Genomic DNA, 25,020 nt, shown 5'->3' with positions numbered 1-25,020 from the left:
TGGTATCTGAGTGTGGTTTTGATTTGTATTTCCCTGATGAGGAGCGACATTGAGCATCTTTTCATGTGTCAGTTGGCCATCTGGATGTCTTCTTTGGAAAAGTGTCTGCTTGTGTCTTTTGCCCATTTCTTCACTAGACCATTTGTTTTTTGGGTGTTGAGTTGGATAAGTCCTTTATAGATTTTGGATACTAACCCTTTATCTGATATGTCATTTGCAAGTATCTTCTCCCATTCCATCAATTGCCTTTTAGTTTTGTTGATTGTTTCCTTTGCTATGCAGAAACTTTTTATCTTGATAAGGTCCTGATAGTTCACTTTTGCTTTTGTTTCCCTTGCCTTGGGAGACATGTCAAGTAAGAAGTTGCTGTGGCCGAGGTCAAAGAGGTTGCTGCCTGTGTTCCCTGGGATTTAGATGGTTTCCTTTGTTATATGTAGGTCTTTCATCCATTTTGAGGTTTTTTATTTTATTTTATTTTTAATGTTTATTCATTTAAAAAAATTTTTTTAATGTTTATTTACTTCTGAGAGAGAGAGAAACAGCGTGCAAGTGGAGGAGGGGCAGAGAGAAGGAGATGCAGAATCTGAAGCAGGCTCCAGGCTCTGAGCTGTCAGCACAGAGCCCAACGCGGGACTTGAACCCACGAACCGCCAGACCATGACCTGAGCCAAAGTCGGACACTTAACTGACTGAGCCACCCAGGCACTCCAATATTTACTCATTTTTTGAGAGAGAGACAGAGTGTGAGCAGGGGAGGGAAGAGACAGAGAGAGAGACACAATCCGAAGCAGGCTCCAGACTCTGAGCTGTCAGCAGAGAGCCCAGCATGGGGCACAGACTCACCAAACCATCAGCTCATGACCTGAGCTGAAGTTGGACACTTAACCAGCCAAGCCACTCAGGCGCCCCCATTTTGAGTTTATTTTTGTGTATGGTGTAAGAAAGTGGTCCAGGTTCATATTTCTGCATGTTGCTGTCCAGTTTTCCCAGCACCATTTGCTGAAGAGACTGTCTTTATTCCATTGGATACTCTTTTCCTGCTTTGTCGAAGAGTAGTTGGCCATACATTTGTGAGTCCATTTCTGAGTTCTCTATTTTGTTGCATTGATCTATGTGTCTGTTTTTGTGCCAGTACCACACTGTCTTGATAATTACAGCCTTGTAATACAGCTTGAAGTCTGGAATTGTGATGCTTCCAGCTTTGATTTTCTTTTTCAACATTACTTTGGCTATTCCAGGTCTTTTCTGGTTCCATACAAATTTTAGAATTGTTTGTTCTAGCTCTGTAAAGAATGCTGGTATTATTTTGATAGGGATTGCATTGAATGTGTAGATTCCTTTGGGTAGTATCAACATTTTAACAATATTTGTTCTTCCAGTCCATGATCATGGAATGTTTTTCCATGTCTTTGTGTCTTCAGTTTCTTTCATAAGATTCCTGTAGTTTTCAGCATGCAGATCTTTTACCTCTTTGGTTAGGTTTATTCCCAGGTATTTTTTGGTTTTCAGTGCCATTGTAAATGGGATCAGTTCCTTGATTTCTGTTTCTACTGCTTCATTATTGGCGTCTATAAATGCAACTGATTTCTGTACATTGATTTTATATGCTGCAACTTTGCTGAATACATGTATCAGTTTTAGCAGTTTTTTGGTGGAGTCTTTCGGTTTTCCAAAAGAGCATCATGTCATCTGTGAAGTGTGAAAGTTTAACGTCTTCCTTGCTGATTTGCTTGCTTTTTGTTTTTGTTGTCTGATTGCTGAGGCTAGGACTTCAAACACTATGTTGAACAACAATGGAGAAAGTGAACATCCCTGGCATGTTCCTGACCTTAGGGGGAAAGCTCTCAGTTTCCCCATTTGAAGATGATATTAGCTGTGGGTCTTTCGTAGGTGGCCTTTATGATTTTGAGGTATGTTCCTTCTATCCCTCCTTTCTTGAGTTTTTTTTTATCAAGAAAGGATGCTGTATTTTGTCAAATGCTTTCTCTGCATCTATTGAGAGGATCATGTGGTTCTTATCTTTTTTTTTTTTTTAACTAATGTGATGTATCACATTGATTGAATTGTGGATATTGAATCAACCATACAGCCCATCAATCCCAATGGTCATGGTGAATAATTATTTTAATGCATTGTTGGCTTCACTTTGCTAGTATCTTGTTGAGAATTTTTGCATCCATATTCATCAGAGAAATTGGTCTGTAGTTCTTTTCAGTGGGGTCTTTGTCTGATTTTGGAATCAAGATAATGCTGGCCTCATAGAATAAGTTTGGAAGTTTTCCTTCTGTTTTTGTTTTTTGGAACAGCTTCAAAAAAATAGGTATTAGCTCTTCTTTAATTGTTTGGTAGAATTTCCCTGGAAAGCCATCTGGCCCTGGACTCTTGTTTGTTGGAAGATTTTTGATTACTGATTCAATTTCCTTACTGGTTATGGGTCTCTTCAAATTTTCTATTTCTTCCTGTGTCAGTTTTGGTAGTTTATATCTTTCTAGGAATTTGTCTGTTTCTTCCAGATTGCCCAATTTGTTGGGATATAATTGCTCATAATATTCTCCTATTGTTTGTATTTCTGCAGTGTTGGTTATGATCTCTTCTCTTTCATTCATTATTTTATTTATTTGGGTCCTTTTCTTTTTGATAAATCTGGCTAGATGCTTATCAATTTTGTTAATTCTTTTGAAGAACCAGATCCTGGTTTCATTGCTCTGTTCTGTTTTTTTTTATTTCAATATCACTGATTTCTGCTCTAATCTTTATGATTTCCCTTTTTCTGCTTGTTTTGGGCTTTATTTGCTGTCTTTTTCCAGCTCCTTTAGGAGTAAGGTTAGGTTGTATATCTAAGACATTTCTTCTTCTTTAGGAAGGCCTGGATTACTATAAATTTCCCTCTTATGACTGCCTTTGCTGCATCCCAGAGGTTTTGGACTGTCATGTTTTCATTTTAATTGGTTTCCATGTACTTTTTAATTTCTTTAATTTCTTAGTTAACCCATTCATTCTTTAGTAGGATGTTCTTTAGTCTCCCAAGTATTTGTGGTCTTTCCAAATTTTTTCTTGTGGTTGATTTCAACTTTTATAGCGTTGCGGTCTAAAAATATGCATGATAGGATATTGATCTTTTTTACTTGTTGAGGGCTGATTTGTGACCCAGTATGTGATCCATTCTGGAGAATGTACCATATGTACTTAAGAAGAATGTGTATTCTGCTGCTTCAGGGTGAAATGTTCTGAATATGTCTGTTACATCCATTCGGTCCAGTGTGCCATTCAAAGCCATTGTCTCCTTTTGATTTTCTGCTTAGATGATCTGTCCATTGTTGTACATAGGGTGTTAAAGTCCCCTACTATTATGGTATTATTTATCAGTGAGCTCTTTATGTTTGTGATTAATTGATTTATATATTTGGGTGCTTTCAAGTTGGGGGCATAAATATTTGGAATTGTTAGGTCTTCTTGGTGGATAGACCCCTTCATTATGATACAGTGTCCTTCTTCATCTCCTGTTACAGCCTTTGTTTTAAAATCTAGTTGGTCTGATATAAATATGGCTATTCTGGCTTTCTTTTGCCATCCAGTAGCATGATACATGGTTCTCCATCCCCTTATTCTCAATCTGCAGGTGTCTTTAGGTCTAAAATGAGTCTGTGGTAGCCAGCATATAGATGAGTCTTGTGTTTTTTGATCCATTCTGATACGCTATGTGTTTTGATTGGAGCATTTAGTCCATTTACATTTCAAGTGATTTTTGAATTGTGTTGCCTGTAGAATTGGTGTTTCTGGTGATGTTCTCTGGTCCTTTCTAGTCTTTGTTGCTTTTGGTCTTTTTGTTTTGTTTTTTCTCCGCTCAAAGAGTCCCCCTTAAAATTTCTTGCAGGGCTGGTGTAGTGGTCACGAACTCCTTTAGTTTTTGTTTGGGAATTTCTTTATCTTTCCTTCTATTTAAAAAAAAATTTTTTTAAACATTTTATTTATTTTTGAGACAGAGAGAGAGAAAGCTTGAACAGGGGAGGGTCAGAGAAAGAGGGAGACACAGAATCTGAAACAGGCTCCAGGCTCTGAGCTGTCAGCACAGAGCCCGACGCGGGGCTCGAACCCACGGACTGCAAGATCATGACCTGAGCCAAAGTCGGACGCTTAACTCACTGAGCCATCCAGGTGCCCCTTTCCTTCTATTTTAAATGACAGCCTTGCTATAAAGAATTCTTGGCTGCATATTTTTCTGATTCAGCACGTGATCCTCACAATAGATGCAGAGAAAGCATTTGACAAAATACAGCATCCTTTCTTGATAAAAACCGGCCACTCCTTTCTGGCTGGGGACTGCATCTCGGTTGCCACACTCCATAAGAGGGCCCTCCTTATCTGTGCGAGGTGGCAGCAGCAGCATAATGTTTGTCGTTTGGTTGTAAATGAATCTCCCATCCTCATATTTATACAGAAAGTTACCCAGTTTTACTAATAGCCACCATTTAGCCACTAGTACACAGCAATTTTGCGTAAGTCTGTTCAGGTGTAAACATGAATCCTTTTCTCCTCTACAAGTAGAGTGAAAAACAGGGTCTATTTGGTGGTATCCATGTTTGGCATTGTCTTAACTTTTATCACTTTTGCAGCACCTGGCTGGCTCAGTCAGTAGTCAGGGTTGGGAGTTTAAACCCCATGTTCAGTGTAAGGTTACTCAAAAAGATAAACTTTTTTAAAAAACTATTTTTATTTCCAAGTATGATTTTACTCAACTAGAGCTGACTTTCCTTGCTTTTCCTCCTGCCTCCTCATACAAGTAAAACATGTTACTGTATAATGGGAGTGCCTGGGTGGCTTAGTCAGTTAAGCATCCGACCAGCTCAGGTCCTGATCTCGCGGTTCATGAGTTCGAGCTTCCCATCAGGTTCTGCTGCCAGCAAAAGAGCCTGCTTCAGATCCTCTGTCCTCTCTCTCTCTGCCCTTCCCCCACTCATGCTTTCCCCCCCCTTCTCAAAAATAAACAAACATTTGGGGGGGGAAAAAAGTTACCATATAATGAAGTTTATGGAAAGATAGGGATTACTTAATAGGAAATCACTTCACTGCATGGGTGACTAAAAAACTCATGTTTTGTTATGCAAGCCAAATCTGCACTGCCTACTTTTCACAAATTTCCATATATTTCTTTCTGTAAATTTTTTTCTCAGTTTAATATGGTTATTTAATTTTACAGAGGAAAATCTAATGAGCAAAAGTTGCTGTTGTTACAGCTATTTACATCATTTTCCAGTTTAGCTATGTGATTTTTAAGGGGAAAAATACATGGAAATATCATACAAATGCCTTTTTAATTGATTTTTAATCAATTTGTGACTTTTATATTTTCTTAGATGTTTTTTAAGTCCTTTAAATTTGCATGAATCATTTATGTTAAAAAATGTCACCATTTTGAAGATGATTTAAGGATGTTAGTTTGTACTTGAGGCAAAGAGAAATCAGTCTGTAAAATAACTTCTCAAGAATGTGGGACAGTTTCTAATGAGCATTTTCTGCTTGCTCTGTTTTTAGGCCTTTTTCCTGGTCTATGCTCTAGGATGTCTGAGCATCTACTATGAGAAGGTAAGATGTCTTATTTAGATACAGTCCACTTAAAATTTTCCTGGCACCTCAGTGGCTCAATTGGTTGGGCGTCCAGCTTTGGCTCAGTTCATGATCTCACGGTTCATGGGTTTGAGCCCTGTGTGGGCTCTGTGCTGACAGGTCAGAGCCTGGAGCCTGCTTCAGATTCTGTGTCTTCCCCTCTCTCTGCCCCTCTCCTGCTTGCTCGCTCTTTCTCTCTCTCTCAAAAATAAACATTAAAAATTTTTAAAAAAATATTTTTTCCTGGTGTTGAAAGCAGCTTCTAGTAATTTTCACATTGCCGTAATACAAACGTGCCTACTTTCACCCAGTAAAATTGGATCAGATTTTTTTTCCACATTTGGGCTTTGGGTCCTGAATTGGGACTATTAAGGCAAAAGCCAGCTTTGACTCTTTTAGATTCGATTTCATTCCCAGAGACTAGGAGAAGATCAATATCTTAAATAATGATCAGGAAATCTGTGTCAGAAAAGTACTAAAAATTAGCAACAAAAGTTGAAACTGTCCGTGTTTAGCACTTACTTCGGTAAAAGCTGTGTGTTGAGTACCTTACCTGCAGTACCTAATCCTTGCCTCTGCCTGGTAAGAATTCTACAGATAAGGTAACTGAAGCTCAAAGGAACTAAGTAACTCACCCAAGGTCACACAGCTAGTCTGGTTAGAACTAATAATTGAAGCTATGTCAAGGTATTCCCAAAGCCGTGATTCTATACTATAGCCTGCTGCCCTTAGAAAGTCCCACAAGAAGCTGGTACCACGGCTTACCTTCTGGTGGAGGCATTGGAGGCTGGGCGCACAGATAGAAGGGGAGACTTCATTGGACACTTCTATGCATGTGAATATAATACCTATTCAAAATAATTCAAATGAAATTAAAATTAAAAAGAGAAAGGTAAGCAGAATAATAGAGACAATATATTTTGTTCTGTACCTGGGAGTGCATAATTTTATCATTCTTCAAATTCTGATTATATGAATTATTTTCACGACTATTCCAGTGGTTTGGAAACATGTCGGCTGATGGGTGATTCATTTTCTCAGGTGGTGGCCATTCTTAGCCCACCTTTGCCTCCTCTCCTGGACCTTAGCCAAAATCTGTCAGAACATTCCAGTGCTACATAGAATCCTCAGCCTCTGAAACTTGATGGGCTATCTATATCGAAAGTTCAACCTTCCCTGAAAGACTGTTTCTTGTTAGAGGAGGGCCAACTGTTTCCTTGCGTTAAGACTGAAAGGCCACACATAGGGGTGCCTGGGTGGTCCAATTGTCAAGCATCTGACTTTGGCTCAGGTCATGATCTCATGGTTCATGAGTTTGAGTCCCACATTGGGTGAGCTCATGCCCCACTTCTGGTGAACATCAGCCCTGCTTTGGGTAAAACATGAGCACTGCTTCAGGTGAGCCCTGCTTCTCTTTCTCTCTCTCTCCCTCTCTTTCTCCCTCCCCCTCCCCCTCCCTCTTCCCCTCCTAGGATTCTCTCTCTCTGCCCTTTGCTCATTTGCGTTCTCTCTCTCTCTCAAAAGTAAATACATAAAATAAAAAATAAAGGCCACATATGTATGGATTTTCTATCTTAGGAACAACTGCAAAAAAAAAGAATAAGGAAAGGAAAAAAAACCTGTAGCTCATATTTATGGATTTTAAATCTTAGGCTGAGACAAACTGAGCAAGTCTCATTGACTGAGCCCTAAACCATCCAAAAAATTGAATGTTCTCTGAACCAAGCCATTCTCGGTCTCTTCACATCCTCCATAAGGAACAAAATGCCCTTTGAAGCTGTTGGATTGCTCATTTGTGCCATGAGATAACACACCCTCTAGTTTCAAGGACTAAATGAAGCGTCTTTTTTTTTTTTTTAAGCTTTTACAAAATTACATTTTGGCTTTTCTGAAAGTGGCCTGACATACAGTAGCTACTCTCTTGGGTCTGCAAAATGTTTGGAACCTGCTGCCTTGTGGCTTTGGTGGACTTGTCACACTTGAGCTCACGGCACGCACTCGTCCTTCTGCCCAGAGTGTTCTTCTACAGCCACCCCACCTCCCCCAATTTTCCCACCATCCCCTTCCATTCGGCTACTTCCTCCTCATCTCAGATGTTGCTGTCTCAGGGCAGCCTTTCCCAGGTCCTCCAAACCAGTGCTCTCTGACAGAAGTAAACACAAGCCTCAGATGGGAGCCATGTGGGTCCTTTTTAAAATTTTCTAGTAGCCGCTAGAAAAAAAGGGGCGCCTGGGTGGGTAAGTCGGTTGAGCATCCAACTCTTGGTTTCTGCTCAGGTCATGATCTCTGGGTCATGGGATCAAGCATGGAACCACTCTGAGCATAGAGCCTGCTCAAGATTTTCTGTCTCTCCCTTTCTCCCCCCTCCCTTTCTCTCTCTCTCTCTCTCTCTCTCCTTCCCCCTCCCCCTTCCCCTTTCCCTGCCTCTGCCCCTCTGCCAGCTCACATGTGCACATGTTTTCTCTGTCTCATAAAAATAAAGGTGGGTGGGGGAGGTAAGAGAAAAAAGGTGAAACTAATTTATATTATTTGCAAGATTTGTTTAACTCAACATTTCCAAACTTACTGAGATAGTTTACTTTCTTGTTTTCCTACCAAGTCTTTGAAATTCAATGTGTATTTTCCCCTTGAGGCACATCTCCCTTCGGGCCTATATCTGATGCTGCCATACTGGACAGCATGGGCCTAGATCTTCTGTTAAGTCCCTCCGTTGTGGGCACCGTGTTCACTGCTTCCGCTCCGCACTTAGTGTAGATGTCCGTTCACTGGCTGAATGATGAGTGAACACATACATAATCATGCCCCTCTTTTTTTTTTTTTTAAACGTTAGGAGCCTTTAACAATCCTGAAGCTCTGGAAAGCTTTCCCTATAGTTCAGCCCACATTCAGGACTACGTACATGGCATACCATTACTTCCGAAGCAAGGGCTGGGTTCCCAAAGTGGGACTGAAGTATGGGACAGATTTACGTAAGTAATTCTTGACTCGGTAGGTGCGAGAACCAAGGTTCGCAGCAGATCCCGGGGTGAAAACTGAATTGGTTATATGTACTGTTGCTCATTTTTTTCTAGGATGATGCTTTCCTTCTGGCTTAGGTAAGAATATTTGGATTGAAGTGGAGGGTTTGTCCAGGAAGAGTGGAAAGGAAGTCTAAGGGGCAAGCCCAGGATAGAAGCCTGGAGGCCTAAGTGTTCAGGTTTTTTTCTCTCACCACTCTGTAATCTGAGAAGAGAGTTTTACAGCTCTGCCCCCTCCTCTCATTAGCCACTCACTCCTATGATTTGGGGAGTCCCTCATCCTCTAGGCCTCCATTGTCACATCTAGCAAATGAGAATAATCACAGAATTAGAAGAATAATCACAGCTACCATTTGTTGAGCATCTACTATGTGTCAAACATTTTAAAATTCATTATCTTATTTAATCCCTAAAGCAGCAAAGGATACTCTTATTATTCTAATTTTTCCGATAGAGAGACTGCAGTTGTGAGAGAATGGGTCATTTGCCCCTAATAGTTTCCAGGACCAGTTACTTACGGAGCTGGGCTTTTTCTGGAGCCCAGGCCCTTAGAAACTGCATCTTCTTATCTTAAAGTAAGGCTTTTGGACCAGATGAGCACTTTATTCAACAGATCATTACGGAGACTCTTCTGTGGGTCAAGTCTTGTTAGGTACCAGGAAGACAGAGGTGAATGAAACAAACACAGAGCTGCCTTGATGGAGCTGCGTACATTCTGGCTGGGGAGATCAATAAGCAAACAAGTAAATATATAATCTAATTTCAGGGACTATTAAATACTAAGAAAAATAAAACATAGTAGAGGGATAGAAAGTCAGGAATGTTAGGAAAAGGCTCTGAAAAGATGTGATCAAAACAAACAAAATGTGACCACGGTAGGGAACAGGCTACTTGAGAATCTGGGGAAATACATGGTAGGCCCAATGTGAACAGCAAGTGCAAAGGCCCTGAGGCAGGAATGAGCTCAGTCAGTTTCAGGAACAACATAAAAACAGGGTGTCTAGAACTTAGAGATCCCAGGGGAAGAGCAAAGAACATGGTAGGCACAGAGTGAACAGCAAGCACAAAGGCCCTGAGGCAGGGAAGTCTCAGGAACAGCATAAAGGTAGTGTGTCTAGTACTTAGAGATCCCAGGGGAGAGTTACATGAGGTGATGTCTGCAAATTAAGCTTGGGCAGATTATGTAGGGCCCGGTTGTTATTCTGGTGATTAGAAGTCTTGGGAGAGTTTGAGCAAAGGAGTGACTTAAATGAATAGAACTCTCTGTCTCCTCTGTTACTGGTAGACTGTGGGATGGGGGGCAGGGGGCAAAAATGGAAGCAGATAGACTTTGTTAGGGAAGCTGAGCCCAACCAACCCTGCAGACAGAATGGATGTAGGAGTTTCATTTAAGAGGAATCAGGGATAATGCTTACATACATGGATTCGTATTTTAGACATATTAAGTCCAGTGGAGATACTGTAAAATAGATGATTCTAGAGCATAGGACAGCCTTCAGATAAAAATTTAGAGTTGTCATTGTGTAAGTGGCTCCCAAAGCCACAGGCCCGGGTCAGTGGGCATAAATCCTAGGGTCCGTGCCCAGCACTAGTGTCACTGCCAAGTCCCTCAAACTCATTTTCCTCACCTCCCAAGTGAGGGTGCTTCCTGGATGCTTTTCAGAATTACTTGTGAGGTTCAGACAAAAAATGTCAATATATTTGAAAGGTCTTCTAAGAAGTCACGGCCCCTGAGGTCTTTTGACCTGTGTCATATGGTCCTTCCAAATGCTTTGAGCCTTTTTAAATACCCAAAGAAAGCCAATTCATTCTTTTAAATCTTTAAATGCTCTAAACTGTGCTTAACCTGGAATCATAGGATAGTCTTCAGGAATCCCCAGCACAATATAAAATACTGTGTTTTAGATTGGTGTGTTTTTATGGGTCAAGAGTCTGAACCTTTCACTAAATTCTCAAGCGGGGAGGGAACGTGTCTGCAGTCCAAAATGTTAAGAATTTCCTATTCCTCTAAGATAAATGATTCCTTTTGTTTGTTCCACGGCTGGATTTCAGGTACAGATATCCTAACTCAGGGTTACCACACGAATGATCAGGATTAGCTTGAGATTAGTTTGCTAGGTTTCCACGTAATTGTATTGGCCACAGTTCACGATGTTTAAATAAGTTATGTGCCCATTTTCCTTCCTTGGCTTCCTGCCCTGTTCTCCTTTTCATACTCCTGTAAGAGTAGCCACTCAGTGTAAACACTTGGCAGGTCTTCTTCAGCTTTTTCATTGTAGGAGTGAAACTTGAATTAGAACTTTCCAGTCAAGAAGTCTGCAGGGACACATTGAGAAGTGGCAGGGGGCTAGTAAAGAGAGCTCTTTGGGTTCATAGCCAGCTCTGCCTCTTTACTGTGTGACCTCAAGCAAATTACTTCTCTCTGAGTTTCCATTTGCTCATCATATAACATGGATAACACCATAACGTACACACACACACATTTAAAACATCTTCATAAAAACTAAAATAAAAAGTTGCAGGGGACAGGAGCCTATGTTGAGTGCCTTCTAAGCATACCTTATCTCATGTATTTTCAATACTAAGCCATATTTTTGAATGAAGAGTAATTTTAAAACCAAAACTGCCTTATGGGGATGGTTGAAAGGACAGATGTTTTTTTAAAAGAAATTAAACAACTGCTATTTTCCAACTCCCCAGAGGCCTTTGCCACAGCTGGGTCATATCATGTAACTTCAGGCTGCTTGTATAATTAATTTGAGACCAGGTCTCTGGCCCAGCAGCAACATGAAGGGTGTCTTCACATTTCCTGCTTTAGCAGAGGTTCACAAGCAGTGCTAGCCTGGGATAAGAGGAACAGCTTGCTGGGGTGCCTGGCTGGCTCAGTTGGGAGAGCATGTGACTCTTGATCTTGGGGATGTAAGTTCAAGCCCCACATTGGGTATAGAGATTACTTAAAATCTTTAAAAAAAAAAAAAAAGAAGAAAAGAAAAAGAAAAAGTAGGGTTGCCTGAGTGGCTCTGTTGTTGAAGCATCTAACTCTTGATTTCAGCTCAGGTCATGATCTCACAGTTGTGATATCTAGCCTTCTCTCTCTGTCTCTCTGCCCCTCACCCCCTCACTCATGCACACATGCTCACTCCCTTGCTTTCTCTGTGTCCCTCTCTCTCAAAAAAAAAAAAAAAAAAAAAAAAAGCCACAAAATTTAAAAAGAGGCACGGTTTCCTAAACTTTACCTCTTCTCTGGGCACAGTTCCTCGGTGGCTGCTGTTTTTTAGCAATATTATTTTGAGGGTTGATGACCTAATCACACATACCCTAGAACTGCCAAGACAGGTTAAACCCAGGACATCCTCTCTTGACCATTGTTTCTGTTTACAGAGGTAATGACTCATGACAAAGGGCCCTTATGAAATTCACATCTTATCAGGGAAACTCTTCCCTTGAATAAATCTTGTCAATCACATTTCATTCTAGGAGTGGTACTCGAGCTAGTGATATGGATCTCAAATCAAGTGCAGCTGCTGAGCTACTTGACCTTGATCACCCACTGATGAAAACTAGACTAGAAACCAAGTGGGAGCCTTTCCTTATATTCCCCACCCAGAAGCTCCCATAGCTGCTGGCTCTTATGGCAACCGGGCACCTTGCCTTGGTGCTTTTCTTCCCTCGTCTTATTTACTCTTCATACTCCTGTGAGGCGTGTGGCATTCACCTCCTTTTATAATGCGCTGAGGAAATCACTGTTTAAAAGGGTCAAGGGAGTTGCCAAGGGTCCCACAGCAAGTAGGTGCAGAGATTAGCTCTGTCTGGGTCCAAGCTCCGTGTACCACGGAGTGGTACTTCTCTGCCAGCCAGAAAGCGAAAATCCAACTCAAGGTGTAGAGTTTTTGTTTTTTGCTGACGCAGGCAGCTACTGGTTGATGTAAATTAAGATCTAGTTACTCCCAAGCCTCCTTCCCATACACTCCAGTTTTGGATTTGCATTGACTAAGTTCGGTCATGTGATTTCGCAGATGCCTGCAAATTAGAAGTCAGAGGACAAGTGGAATGACGGGAGCTGTTAGAAGCCAACAGAGTTTACAGGATTCCCAGAGCCCAGAGGAACCGTCCTGGGCATAGCACCCCACCTAGAGACAGAGCCAGGGAGAGGCTTTAGAGCAGCTCCTCTGTACTCCTCACAGAACAAGGAGGTGCACCTTCTTCTGTCTCCCTTTTTGGTTCTTTCCTGAACCACTCTCTTGGCTTCTTTTCTAGTCAAATTTTTTAAATACTTTAACATTTTCCACATCTGCGCATATAAGCCTTAGTATTTCTGCATGCAGCTCGTAAGAATAGGGACGTTCTCCCACATAACGGTAATACCGTACTATACCCAACAGAAATTAGAAATTTTCTTTTTTCTTTTTTAATTTTTCTTAACATTTATTTTATTTTTGAGAGAGAAGGAGACACCAAATTCGAAGCAGGCTCCAGGCTCTGAGCTGTCAGCTTGATCTTGAACCCACAAACCATGAGATCATGACCTGAGCTGAAGTTGGACACTTAACCAACTGAGCCACCCAGGCGCCCCTAGAATTTTTCAATATCACCAAAATATCAGAAAATTTAAATTTTCTTCTGCTGTCCCCAAAATGTGTCTTGTGGCTGTGCGGGGGGAGGTTGTTTTTGTTTTCAATACCAGCTCTAGTCACAGTTCACTTATCACATTTGGTATTATAGGTTTCTCTTTTATTTTGCTATGGCTGCCATAATAAATTACCACATACTGGGGTGGGGGGCTTAAAGCAACAGAAACTGGGGCGCCTGGGTGGCTCGTTGGTTAAGTGTCCAACTTTGGCTCAGGTCATGATCTCGCAGTTCATGGGTTTGAGCCCCACGTCAGGCTCTGTGCTGATGGCTCAGAGCCTGCAACCTGCTTCGGATTCTGTGTCTGTCTCTCTCTCTCTCTGCCCCTCCCCTGCTCACGCTCTGTCTCTCTCTCTCAAAAATAAATAAACATTAAAAAAAATTTTTTTTTAGAAAAACAGCATAAACTTATTCTCTCACAGTTCTGGAGACCAGACATTCACAGGACCATTCTCTCTCCAGAGGCAGTAGGGGAACTCAGTCCCTTGTCTATAGTGTTTCTAGTGGCACCGGGTGTCCCTTGGCTTATCACTCCAGTCTCTGCAAAGAACCTTCTTCAAACAAGGCCACATTCACAGATTCAGGGATTGAGATGTAGACGTACCTTTTGGGGGCCACGATTCACCCCACTACGGCCTCTTTAGCTTTTTTAAATCTAAAACGGTTTCTCTACCTTGTTGGTTTTTCATGATACTGAGTTTTCTTGAAAACTCCTAGAGGATATCCCACATTCTAGATATGTTCGATTGTTTCCTCATCATTAGACTCCATCTCACCATTCTTCAGCATGCATGGGTGTTCTGTGTATTTATTGTGCCCCATCAGGAGGTAGTTAACATCAGGCTGTCCCACTGTATGATCACGTGGCCGAAGTGACCATTGTCAGATGTCTTGTAAAATTACATTTTTCCTTTTGTAATTAACAAGTAATGTGTAGGGTGAGACTGTGCATATCTGGTTCCCTGATAATTATAACAGTTGCCTGAATTAATTTCTTACACTAATCATCATTTTGTAATTCTGTCGTTCCTTCCACACGCCATCTCTGACGTTCACTTAAAAGAAGGAGCTTTCCCTTCATTTCCCCGTTCTTTCAGACTTTATTTTTGAATGCCCAGGATTTCTTAGAGTTCCAAAGTTTTCATCTTTCTGCTTGAGAGGAATTTTTGTAAAAACAATTTTACTTTTCCCTCTGAATATGCTGTCATCATTATGATTACTATCCTAGGTAACATTTTGAACCCTTACTTTATGTCAGCCACCATGTCAATGCCTCTACATTCAGTCACTACACCAGGTTTTTTATAATAAGGAAATTGAAACACAGGGTGTCATCATGTCGTCTTGATACTGCCAAGACTTGAACTTGAGTCTGTCTGATGTCAGTGTTCATGCTTTTAACTTCTAAACTCTACCATCATCATCAGTCATCTGAAGTGACCCAAACTGTAGGTAAGAGCTGCTTTCGAGCTGTGAATGTTCCAGTGTTCCAGATGCACATGAGATTCAAGATGTGTGCCTGATCATAAATAATGGTATTTGAGGGCTAGAAAAGGTCTCAATTTCCCCTTGTTCTTCATTTTGTAATTCTGGACACTGAGGCTCAGAGATATTAGTAACTTGTTTGGAGTCACACCTCCAAGAATGGCAGAGACTGGACAGGAAACAAAACTCCTGAATTCAAGTTTTTTCCAGTACATGGTTTCTTTCCACTGCGTCTCAAAACATTGAGGATTGTATGTTGGGGTATTTACTTAAATTTGTGCCCTTACACAGTGAATTTGAGCTGCTTGCCAAATCCTTTAAATATACTTTAAATAGGAAATAAAATAATAAAAAGGAAATGTGACCCTAGAAAATGTACTCTAGGTGAAGGGTTGCTGTATTGTCTCTAGGATCCTACAGGGTTACTAACTGAGGCTGTAAAGTTGGCTCTGAGCTTGCTGAGCCTTAGGGAAATGGGATTAGCTACAGTACTGTTACGGCCAAAAAGGAAAATTCTGTCAATTCTTCAATGGATAAAAAGTTTTTCTGCTTTGGTTTGCACTGGCCACAAGCTTACAGATGTAATTGTGTATTAGTAAAGGTAATTTTTACAGCTATAGTTACATATAAACCCCAAATCTCAGAGGCCTAACAATTTCATTGCACGTGAAATTCAAAACCAGTATCTCTGAGTGGTGGGCCAATCGACTCCCAAAGGTGCTTCAGGAGCCCAGGTTGCTTCCTTGTGGCTCCATGGCCTTCACCACATGGCTTTCAAGGTCACCTTCAAAAAGGAATAAACACACAATTGGTGCATGGAAGGGTCTTGGGAAACTGAGAGACAGGGTCTAGCCATGTGCCTGGAAAGAGAGGAGAAATAGGTTTGATGAACAGATAGCTACTCCCTACCACAGACTGTGTGCCTCTGCAGGATTCCATGCACAGTTCCAGAGTCCACGTGGCAGAGTCCCTGCTCCAGGCTCTTTTGGGCACTGGCTTTTGAGCGCCATAGATTAAATCAGTAGGGCAGACCAATCTCCACAAGTGGCACGTATGGTTACTCATCTCTAGTACCAACACTCAAGTCAACTTGTACGTAGCCAGAGTAGCTCAGGCACTTTGAATTGCACCGATGTGAAATTAATAACAAAATGTTATTATATGAACTTCACATGTTGTGACATTATTTCACATTCTCACTCTGGAGATTGTAAGACAAGAGGCAAGACAGAAATCACTTGTATTTCAGTTTGGATTTCATTTGTGGGGTGAGGGTGGGATGAGAATGTTCAGGTCCTGGCCACAGATTTGCTTTATTAATTGCATTTTGTTCCAAGGGGGAAAAAAAACAGTTTGGGTTTTAAAAATAGACTACTGGACATTTTGCACATTACCCATGTACAGATAATTGGGTATTTATAGCTCTTTGGAGAAGAGAAAACATCAATAATACAGTAAGATTTTGATTTTAAGGGGTTATATATTTTCTTTCTTTTTCTTTGCAGTGTTGTATCGAAAAGGCCCTCCATTTTACCATGCAAGGTTTGAAGTGATTTTTTTTTAATGTTTTATTTATTTTTTGAGTGAGAGTGTAAAGTGGGGGAGGGGCAGAGAGAAGGGGACAGAAGATCCAAAGTGGGCTCTGTGCTGACAGACTGACAGCAGCACGCCCAACATGGGGCTCGAACTCATGAACCGTGAGATCATGACCTGAGCCGAAGTCGAATGCTCAACCAACTGAGCCACCCAGGTGACCCTGTGGTGATTTTTTAAGTAAGGTAATGGCTTCAAAGGACAGGAGGAAATTTCTGACCTCCAGTGACCTCCTGTGCCACAGAAACAATTACAATCATGTTTCTCTTGGCCTGTTAGGAATAGATGCTCTGCAACTGTGCTTTATACACTAATGTTGTACTATGTACATAGTAATAAATAGGTTATAATATGTTTTAGTATTACACATTCAGTTAACCTATGCAGTAATTGTTCATCTTAATATCAGTGAGTATCTAAACAGTTGAATGAATTCACAGCTTTCTTGTTGGGTAAAGTATTTCTGTTCTCTCCTTGTCACTGTTGAGATCAGCCTGAAAGTTTGTAATGTAAAGTAGAAGTTTTTCATTAATATTTTTCCCAATAACGTTGTAGAGAATTTAGGAGGAGATGGTGTACATTTTATTTTCTGTATCTTTGTTCTTGGTAGAACAAGCATTATTCTTTTTAAAGAGGTTGATTTCATGCTTTTTAATGCCCTCTGTCTGTCTTCCAGTTATTCTGTCATTATTGAATTAGTCGACGACCATTTTGAGGGCTCTCTTCGCAGACCTTTCAGCTGGAGGTCACTGGCTGCCTTGAGCAGAGTTTCAGTTAATGTCTCCAAGGTAACGACATCAGCTTTGGCATTCACAAGTCATTTAAATGCTTGGATTTTTTTTCTTAAATGTAGTAGAATCATAAAAGTCATCTGTAGGAACTTCACAGTGTTCCTGCCAGTGAAGTTCTAAAAAGGTGGGGGGCTAGAAGCTGACCTCTTCTCGTGTTCCCTGCCCCTACCCTCTGGTACTGAGCACCACGAATTGAGCTTCAAAGATCCCTAGTGATTGATGTTGGTGGGCATTGCCTCCCTTCCCGGGCCTGCCGTCAACACACGCTCAAAAGTTAATCACACACATTCACAAAGGAGTCAAAACATTGATTTCTTTTCAAAGCTAGCAGATCTCTTGAAGCGAGAGGAAGGATATTAGTATTTATAGCTAAACACTGTACATGTTTTGTCACCACCCTGTTGGTATCCTTATCCCTAAGAGTGAGGAATCAGAGTCAGAGATAAGGGACAAACCCAAGATCATGCAGCTTATATGCAGAATGGGGATTCAGACCCAGAGTCATCTGACTGCCGGACTTGTCTTCTGCCATATCCTGCTCCCGTCAAGATAGGAGGGAAATTTCATCTTACCCCAGGACTACTAAGGATGAAAGCTTTGTGTGTTCTCTGTTACTCAATAACTTGCTAACCAAACACAGACTGTGAGCCCCTCTGAGTCTGTCCCACTGCTGCTGGAGGCGCTGTGGGAGGTGACACCAGAAGGCCCAGCAGAGGCCAGGGGGCAACTGCCTTGTCTGCAGGTGAAGCTGCTTAGGTTTAGCCTGTAAAAAATAGCTTTATCTTTTAGAAATAGGAAATCTGTACTGTTTCCAGTATTTTTACACCCATTGTATGGGCCTGGTCCTTAGTTAGATCCCAGGCCCATTCGTGTTCCTGGAGGAAACCGGTGTGCTTTGTGAGTTTCCAGGAGCACTCAGTGGGAGGGAATGGAGACTGCCTGCACTTCCTGATCACGCACCCAAATTGATATTATTATGTGTGGGATGTGGAGATTGTTCTTTGTTTCTCAATAGGAACTTATGCTGTGCTATTTGATTAAACCCTCTACCATGACTGACAAAGAGATGGAGTCACCAGAGTGTATGAAACGAATCAAAGTTCAGGTAGGTAAACTCAGAGACAAGTTCATGGCATCCTAAAGACCGTATCCACTGTATTGTGTCCTCTGGAACACGTGGTCCCAAGAAAAGAAAGGAAAACCTCTTGCCTTGGTAACAGGAAGCCCCCGCAGGCCTTCTCCCCGCTGAGCCTGCTCTCAGTCCCCCTTAACTCCTGCTGCTGCTTTACCTACAATGTCATCTGGCTTCCATCCCCACCATTCAGCTGAAACTGCTCTCACAGGCGGCCTGGGACCGCCCAGCCAAGCCTCTCCCAGGTCCCAGTCTTCCTGGAGAGTTTTCCTCTGGCAAGACTGCCACGTTCATCATGCTGTCCCCCAGGGTTACTCGCTATTTCTGCAAGTAACTGCCTGTCTGCCTGTGACGACTCCCCCACATGCAGCTGTCCTCGTCCTCTTTCATCTCTAACATTGCACCCCATCTCCTTGTTCACACCACTTGGTCCCTCTACAGCCCCACCAGTCGCCATTCGGCTTCCCCACCCTCAGCACCTCATCCATCCAATTTGTCTTGCCTGTGCCCACTAGGTTAGCTGTTCCTAAAATGCCAGCCCAGATCCACTTCTCCCTTCTCATTGCCAGCCCGGATACATCAGATGCATACCCGGATACATCTCAGATTTGGTTCTCGTGCTAGCTTTCAGATTCCTTTTCCTGAAATGTCCCAGTGGGATACCAAGGCCAAGGCACATTTAGCTTTTAAAATCTTTGTGTGATTATGGTAGGTAGTATTTGCGTATAAGGTGTGTACTGCCAGCCTTCACATTTTCTCCAGATGTTTCAGTAACAAGGAATAGGAACAGGTGTCATCATTATACAGACAACTCTTTGTGAAATGTTACTGTGATGTCACACACCTAGCATGTTCTTTCATTTCTGATGTTGAAACTTTCAGTCACCTTTTTATTTTGATTGGTTGCAGGAGGTGATTCTAAGCCGTTGGGTTTCTTCACGAGAGAGAAGTGACCCAGACGAACTTTAACAATTCAACCTCAGAATTCTGATTTACCAACAAATACTGTTGAGTGTCCTACAGTAAGCCAAGTTCTGTGTGAGGTAAAAAGTCCTCTTACTATAATCGCCCAGTAATTGAAAAGTTCTAAAGGGCATGGCCCCCCCATCACCAAAAAGCAATTAGTATTTTAAAAGATAAAATGACACAGGGGCGAACAAAGAGCCCTCTGCTGGCCTTCAGATTCTGTTCTTGAGTAAGTCACTGACCCTGACTGATCCTGAATTTCTCATCTGTGGGCCCACATCCTCACCCATTCAGTAAGCACACTGGACTAGATGAGTTCCAAGAGGACTCTTCCAGCTACAGGGAAATTCTGTTACTCTCTGATTTTACCTGACAATGACAGTAGTTTACATTTATGTGACACAGTACAGTTTCCCAAACTCTTTTCTACTCATGCATCTCATTACTCACATCCAGTGTGTCCCTGAGAGTGTGCCGGAAAGGAGACTTGGGGATTATAAGACTCTGTGTGCCAATATGTTAAATGGAAAAAATGATGTGTCTCATCTTTTCTAAGAACTTCAACCAATTACTCAACCCTGGAAAATCCACTTATTATCTGTCCAGGATTTCTGTATCATAAAGCCTTTCAAAAACATCATCACCTAATCATTAACTCTCAGCTCACTGATGGGCACATTTGTGTCCAGTACACCACAGTATTATACAGTATTAGATAAAAATTGCATCTTGCTTCAGTGAACTTGTTTGTAAAATAAAAATAGGTAGTGAAATAACGTATGAGGATACATAATGAATGCAGTTAGCATTTAGTAAAACTCAGTAAACAAAGCCTTTTTCAAATTGGTTACATACCAGTGAAGGTTTTGCAGGGTAGCAGGGGTGGAGGGGAAGATGAGCAGGAGGGAAACCAGTGACAGCCTGAGGGAAACAGGTGTGTGAGATTCATCCAGTGTCCAAATTCAAGACAATGGCAGTCTTCTCTTTGACACTGCATACCCCGGAAGTGGACGGTGAGAGCTGGAATGTTTGCATTCCTGTGACGTGTGGTCTCGGAGCTTCCGGCGGCCTGAGATTCCACCTGATGTCATTTTTGAACATGGTGCTTCTGTTCACATCATGATCCTGCTCTTGCAACAAAAGCATTAGATCTGCATGATCTACATTTCAAACATTTGGCATTCAAATAAGGGAGCTCCTCTTTTTCCCTCGGCTGCAGACCAATATGATTACCAATTTGAAAGAGCCTCTCAGTAATACGCCTTTTTACTGTATGTTAGCGATACTAGTAGCTCAACATTTTTACTACCCGCTTTGCTCTCACCAGGCTCCTTAGCAAAGTCAGAGACTTGGCTTTCAAACATCATCACTTTTTTAAAACCCTGAAAGTCAGCAAAAATTTCAGGCGCTATTTTTTTCCCCATTTCGTCTGTCATTTGTGGTGACACTTCTCTCCATACCCAATCAGTGCATCATATGCCTTGATGGTAAAAACTCTTCTGTGAATCCTTCATCACAGTTCTGTCATTCTGTGAGCACCCACATCACCTGCTTATCATCTGCTAATGTGCCTTCATGTAAACTCTTAAACTGTAAAGGCTTCATGTAAAGGCTACAGTAAAGATGTAGAAAAGCCACAAGACTACGCAGATACTACTTATAAACGAAAGTTCTAGAAGGATGTCCAAAAGCACCATCTTTAAACAAGCCTTGTATGAAAGATTTTCCCCCTTCATGTACACCGTCTGAACATGCTGCAGTGGGCTATGCACTCTTCAGCATTTCCCAAGGGCCCTGGGGTTCTGGAATGATGTACCAGCAAAGGTTTTGGGTTACATGAGCCTCACAGTTACCAGCTAAAAGCAGTATTAGCTTGTCTTTAGATGTATTATGTCCTGGCACTTTTTTCTTACCTTCTGAAATAAATGTAACAGATGGCATGTGTTTTTTTTTTTTAAAAAAAGCTCAGGTTCAGCAAGATTGGAAATTTGCTCTGTGATAAAACCACCTTCACAAATGGCTGTGGTTCATTGGGGAGATGCTGCCTGCCGCCTTAGAGAGAAGTTGCTTCACCCACTCTCTTCCAAGCATGTTTTATGTGGTTGTTAAATCTCAAACCTCCGAGATTTGCTTTAAAACTGGAATTCTTCACCAAATCCTCTCTCTCAGCTCTCCCAAGGTATCTAAGCTGCCCAGTGTACCAGCATGTGCTCAGTGGCATCACGCTGACTGGCCATGCACCCTCCATACAAGAATTTCACTGGCTTTATAACAGCACACCACACTCAAGAACGCCGCAAAACTTTGTGGAACCAGCACTTTTTACAAGTTGTTTTGTTACCCAGTGCAAAAAATATATACACAAAAAAGAAGGAATACATACTTGGCCAAGACTGTATCTTTTATGTGACCACCTTTCTCAACTATCACTTCTAATTTTTTTTTTTCTAATAAAGGGGATTTCTTGGGCCTTTAAAACTCCCATACTTTAATAGCACCTGGTTGGCTCAGTCAGTTCAGTGTCCAACTCTTGATCTTAGCTCAGGTCGTGATCTCACGGTTTGTGGGATCGAGCTCCTCACTGAGCTCTGTGCTGACAGCACGGAGCCTGCTTGTGATTCTCTCTTTCCCTCTCTCTCTCTGCCTGTCCTGCTCGCATGCTCTCTTTTTCAAATAAGTAAAGTTTAAAAAAAAAATCACCTACTTTCTTCTTGGGCTTTTCCAGTCCCACAAGAGACGTTTTTACTTAATACGGCGGGGGAAATGATGCGACAATACAGCACACGTCTAAACAGCACAAGCATGGAGCAGTCAGCTAAGACCAGCACGTGCCGTGTGGTCTGGACACTCACAACTTGAGTGATTTTGCTGACGACTCCTATACTCATTGTTTTGTATTTGGATAGCCAATATACCATTTTTTTTGTAAATAGTTACAGCAGATATTCAGATAGTAGAGTTTAAGATGGGGCAGACCCCTGTGTTCTTGCTTACCACACAATAGGCTTTTTTTCCAATACAGAAAATCAATTTGATTTCAACAACTACAAATACATGGAAAATGGGAATTGAAAGTTAAAAATAAAAATAGTATCATTTAAAATAATAACATAAATCATGAAATACTAAGGTATAAATCTTAGAATCACACAACAGACTTTTGACCTCAAATGGTGGGAGCCTCCACAGGACGAAGGTTTGAGGCTCAGAGACGTGACCACCCCACACCACCGCCACGGAGTGCAAGCGGAGGACTTGACCCCAGAGCTCTCAGTCCTATTTAGTGCCTTTATAAGATCTCCACAGCTAAAGTGACACCAACCTAGAAAAGCATGTGAAGTCAGAAATACGTCACCATTAGGGCCTGAGTGGAGGTTAGAAAGGAAGGCTGCCCAACACTCCAGGCAGGCCTGGTATGTGCTGGTACATCTGGGTGGTGGTCCCCTGCCTCAGTGTTGGGGTGCAGCCTGGGGCCCCCACCAGGAACATGCTCGTGCATCTGGTTTTGGCATAATCTTCAGGAGGTTCACAGATTCCATGAGGACCATCTGTGGACCCCACTTACAAACCTGGAAGCGTTGTGTGGTTCTTAACTTGTAATTAGTCTCCACAGAGATAATTTTATTGAAGGCTGGGTAATGGGGTGAGCCTTCTACAAAGGAACCAGTCGTAGCTCAGCTCTCCTGTGCACAGCAAGTCGAGAGCTGAGGGCTGTTCTGTGGCCAGAAGGGCTGTTCTGTCGGCTCAGTGAACTGCATTACCTTCATGCTGCCTCCTGAAGAACCCATGGCTAGAACAGGTCAGTCACCCTTGGGAGGTGGGGCCAGCTGGGGCAGCAACAGGACACCGATAAATGGTTCTGTATTGCAAACCTGCCCTGCCTTTAAGGCACCACCTCCTCAGGTTAGACTGAGTAGCTTACAGTTATCAGGATTTTTTTTTTAAGTTTATTTTATATTTACTTATTTTGAGAGAGCACAGGCAGGGGAGGGGCAGAGAGAGAGAGGGAGACAGGGAATCCCAGGCAGGCTCTGCAATGTCAGCACACAGCCCAACGCTAGGCTCAAACCCACAAACCTTGATGACCTGAGCTGAAATCAAGAGTTGGATGCTTAACCTCCTGACCAACCCAGTTGCCCCAGTCTTCAGGATTTTTAAAATGTTGAGACTCTGGTTGTCAGCACTTGCTTGGTTTCTTTTTTTTTTTTTTTTTTTAATTTTTTTTTTTCAATATTTTTTATTTATTTTTGGGACAGAGAGAGCCAGAGCATGAACGGGGGAGGGGCAGAGAGAGAGGGAGACACAGAATCGGAAACAGGCTCCAGGCTCCGAGCCATCAGCCCAGAGCCCGATGCGGGGCTCGAACTCACGGACCGCGAGATCGTGACCTGGCTGAAGTCGGACGCTTAACCGACTGCACCACCCAGGCGCCCCACTTGCTTGGTTTCTTTAATTGGCCTTGGCTGGATGACAAGATGGCTGTGGTTACATGCTTTGGAGTCAGACACAGGTTTGCATCCCAACTCATCCCCTTACTCACCATGTGATCTTAACCTGTTTCCTCATCTATAAAATAGAATTAATGTTCTCAGCCTTCACATACAAGGGAATCCTGTTCAGCCACAAAAAGGAGTGAAGAGCTGGTACGTGCAACATGAATGGATCTCAAACACATATCAAGTGAAAGAAATGCCACATAGCGTTTGATTCCAGGTATATTCTAAAATAGGTAAATCCATAGAGAACACAGATCAGTGGTTCCCAGGGTCAGTGGGGGAGGACTAAGGAGCAACTGTTTGGTGGGTCCAGAGTCTCCTTTAGAGGTAATAGAATGTTTTGGAAGTGGAGGTGATGGTTGCACAACACTGAATCTACTAAGTGCAGAATCTTTCCCTTGAAAATAGGTTTATGGAATAAGAATCTCACCTCCATGAGAAAAAAAAAAAAAAAAAAAAGTAAAAATAATAATGATGTCCAGAGGCTTGCTGGAAGATTAAGTGTCTTGGCCCTCACAAGGTGCTTATTAGTACCATGCCTGGCTCGTGATGGACTTCCAGTAATTTCCAGCTATGCTGATTCATTTGGTGAGACAAGAGGAAGTTCTGTCTTAAGAACCACCATTACCCATCATCTGAAGGCAGTGATTTGTGCAGTCGCTTATCGTATGTTGATTCTCTTAGCTTCAGTTTTAGAGACTGACGTTTTTCTGACCTCATTCCCAGACTGTGTGGGGAAATCCCGATGTCTGTGCCTCTACTGGCCTAAGTTCTCCTGTAAGGAGACTCAGTTCTATTAAGTGATTCATACAGGCATTGGCAGGGATTAAACCAACATGAATGGGACGTGGTTTTAGGCAGTTTAACCGGGATTGAGCTGCTCAGGTTTCCCTACATTTTTGAGCATAGTCTGTACACAAGTCTGAAAAGTCATTGTTACTTGTGGAATAAAATTTTGATTCCGTCTTTTTTTTTTTTTTTTTTTTTTGCCCTTCTTGTTAAAGCATTGTCATTTTCTTTCTTCTTTTTTTTTTTTTAAGTTGCTGTTTACTTGAATTGGTTTTTAACTTAGTTTTCCCCTTGTGGAGGAGTACTTAGGTTGAAAAGAAATGAGTTATCTTCTCCCCACCACCTACCTCCCATTTGTGATTTTACCAACTAAATTGATTTCTTAAAAATCTGATTACAGACTCAAATAATTATACCATGAATGTTAACTTCCATGAAACTAACTGAGGTCCATTTCTAAAATTGAGAGTTATCTAATGTGCTTGATTTATCTTCAATCTTTACTTTTTTTATATATA

The 25,020-nt window shown here is 41.8% G+C and overlaps 1 protein-coding gene across 4 annotated transcripts in view; it reads left to right on the top strand.

The window, feature by feature from the left end:
• The window catches only part of TSEN2 (tRNA splicing endonuclease subunit 2), a 49,248-nt gene extending 28,091 nt beyond the window's left edge, over positions 1 to 21,157 (top strand). For all 4 annotated transcript variants that reach the window (XM_015074645.3, XM_015074643.3, XM_053218934.1 and 1 more), the window contains 6 exons: positions 5,533 to 5,583; positions 8,435 to 8,573; positions 16,241 to 16,277; positions 17,005 to 17,116; positions 18,135 to 18,224; positions 19,161 to 21,157. In XM_015074645.3, coding sequence (XP_014930131.2) covers positions 5,533 to 5,583; positions 8,435 to 8,573; positions 16,241 to 16,277; positions 17,005 to 17,116; positions 18,135 to 18,224; positions 19,161 to 19,220 — 489 coding nt within the window. In that variant the 3' untranslated portion in view covers positions 19,221 to 21,157. The remainder of the gene's footprint in view (positions 1 to 5,532; positions 5,584 to 8,434; positions 8,574 to 16,240; positions 16,278 to 17,004; positions 17,117 to 18,134; positions 18,225 to 19,160) is intronic.
• The last annotated feature ends 3,863 nt before the right edge of the window (positions 21,158 to 25,020 follow it).

Source organism: Acinonyx jubatus, chromosome A2, assembly GCF_027475565.1.
Source record: "Acinonyx jubatus isolate Ajub_Pintada_27869175 chromosome A2, VMU_Ajub_asm_v1.0, whole genome shotgun sequence".
Taxonomy (NCBI): domain Eukaryota; kingdom Metazoa; phylum Chordata; class Mammalia; order Carnivora; family Felidae; genus Acinonyx; species Acinonyx jubatus.
The sequence above is the reverse complement of the archived record's forward strand: the minus strand, read 5'-3'. Positions and strand labels throughout refer to the sequence as shown.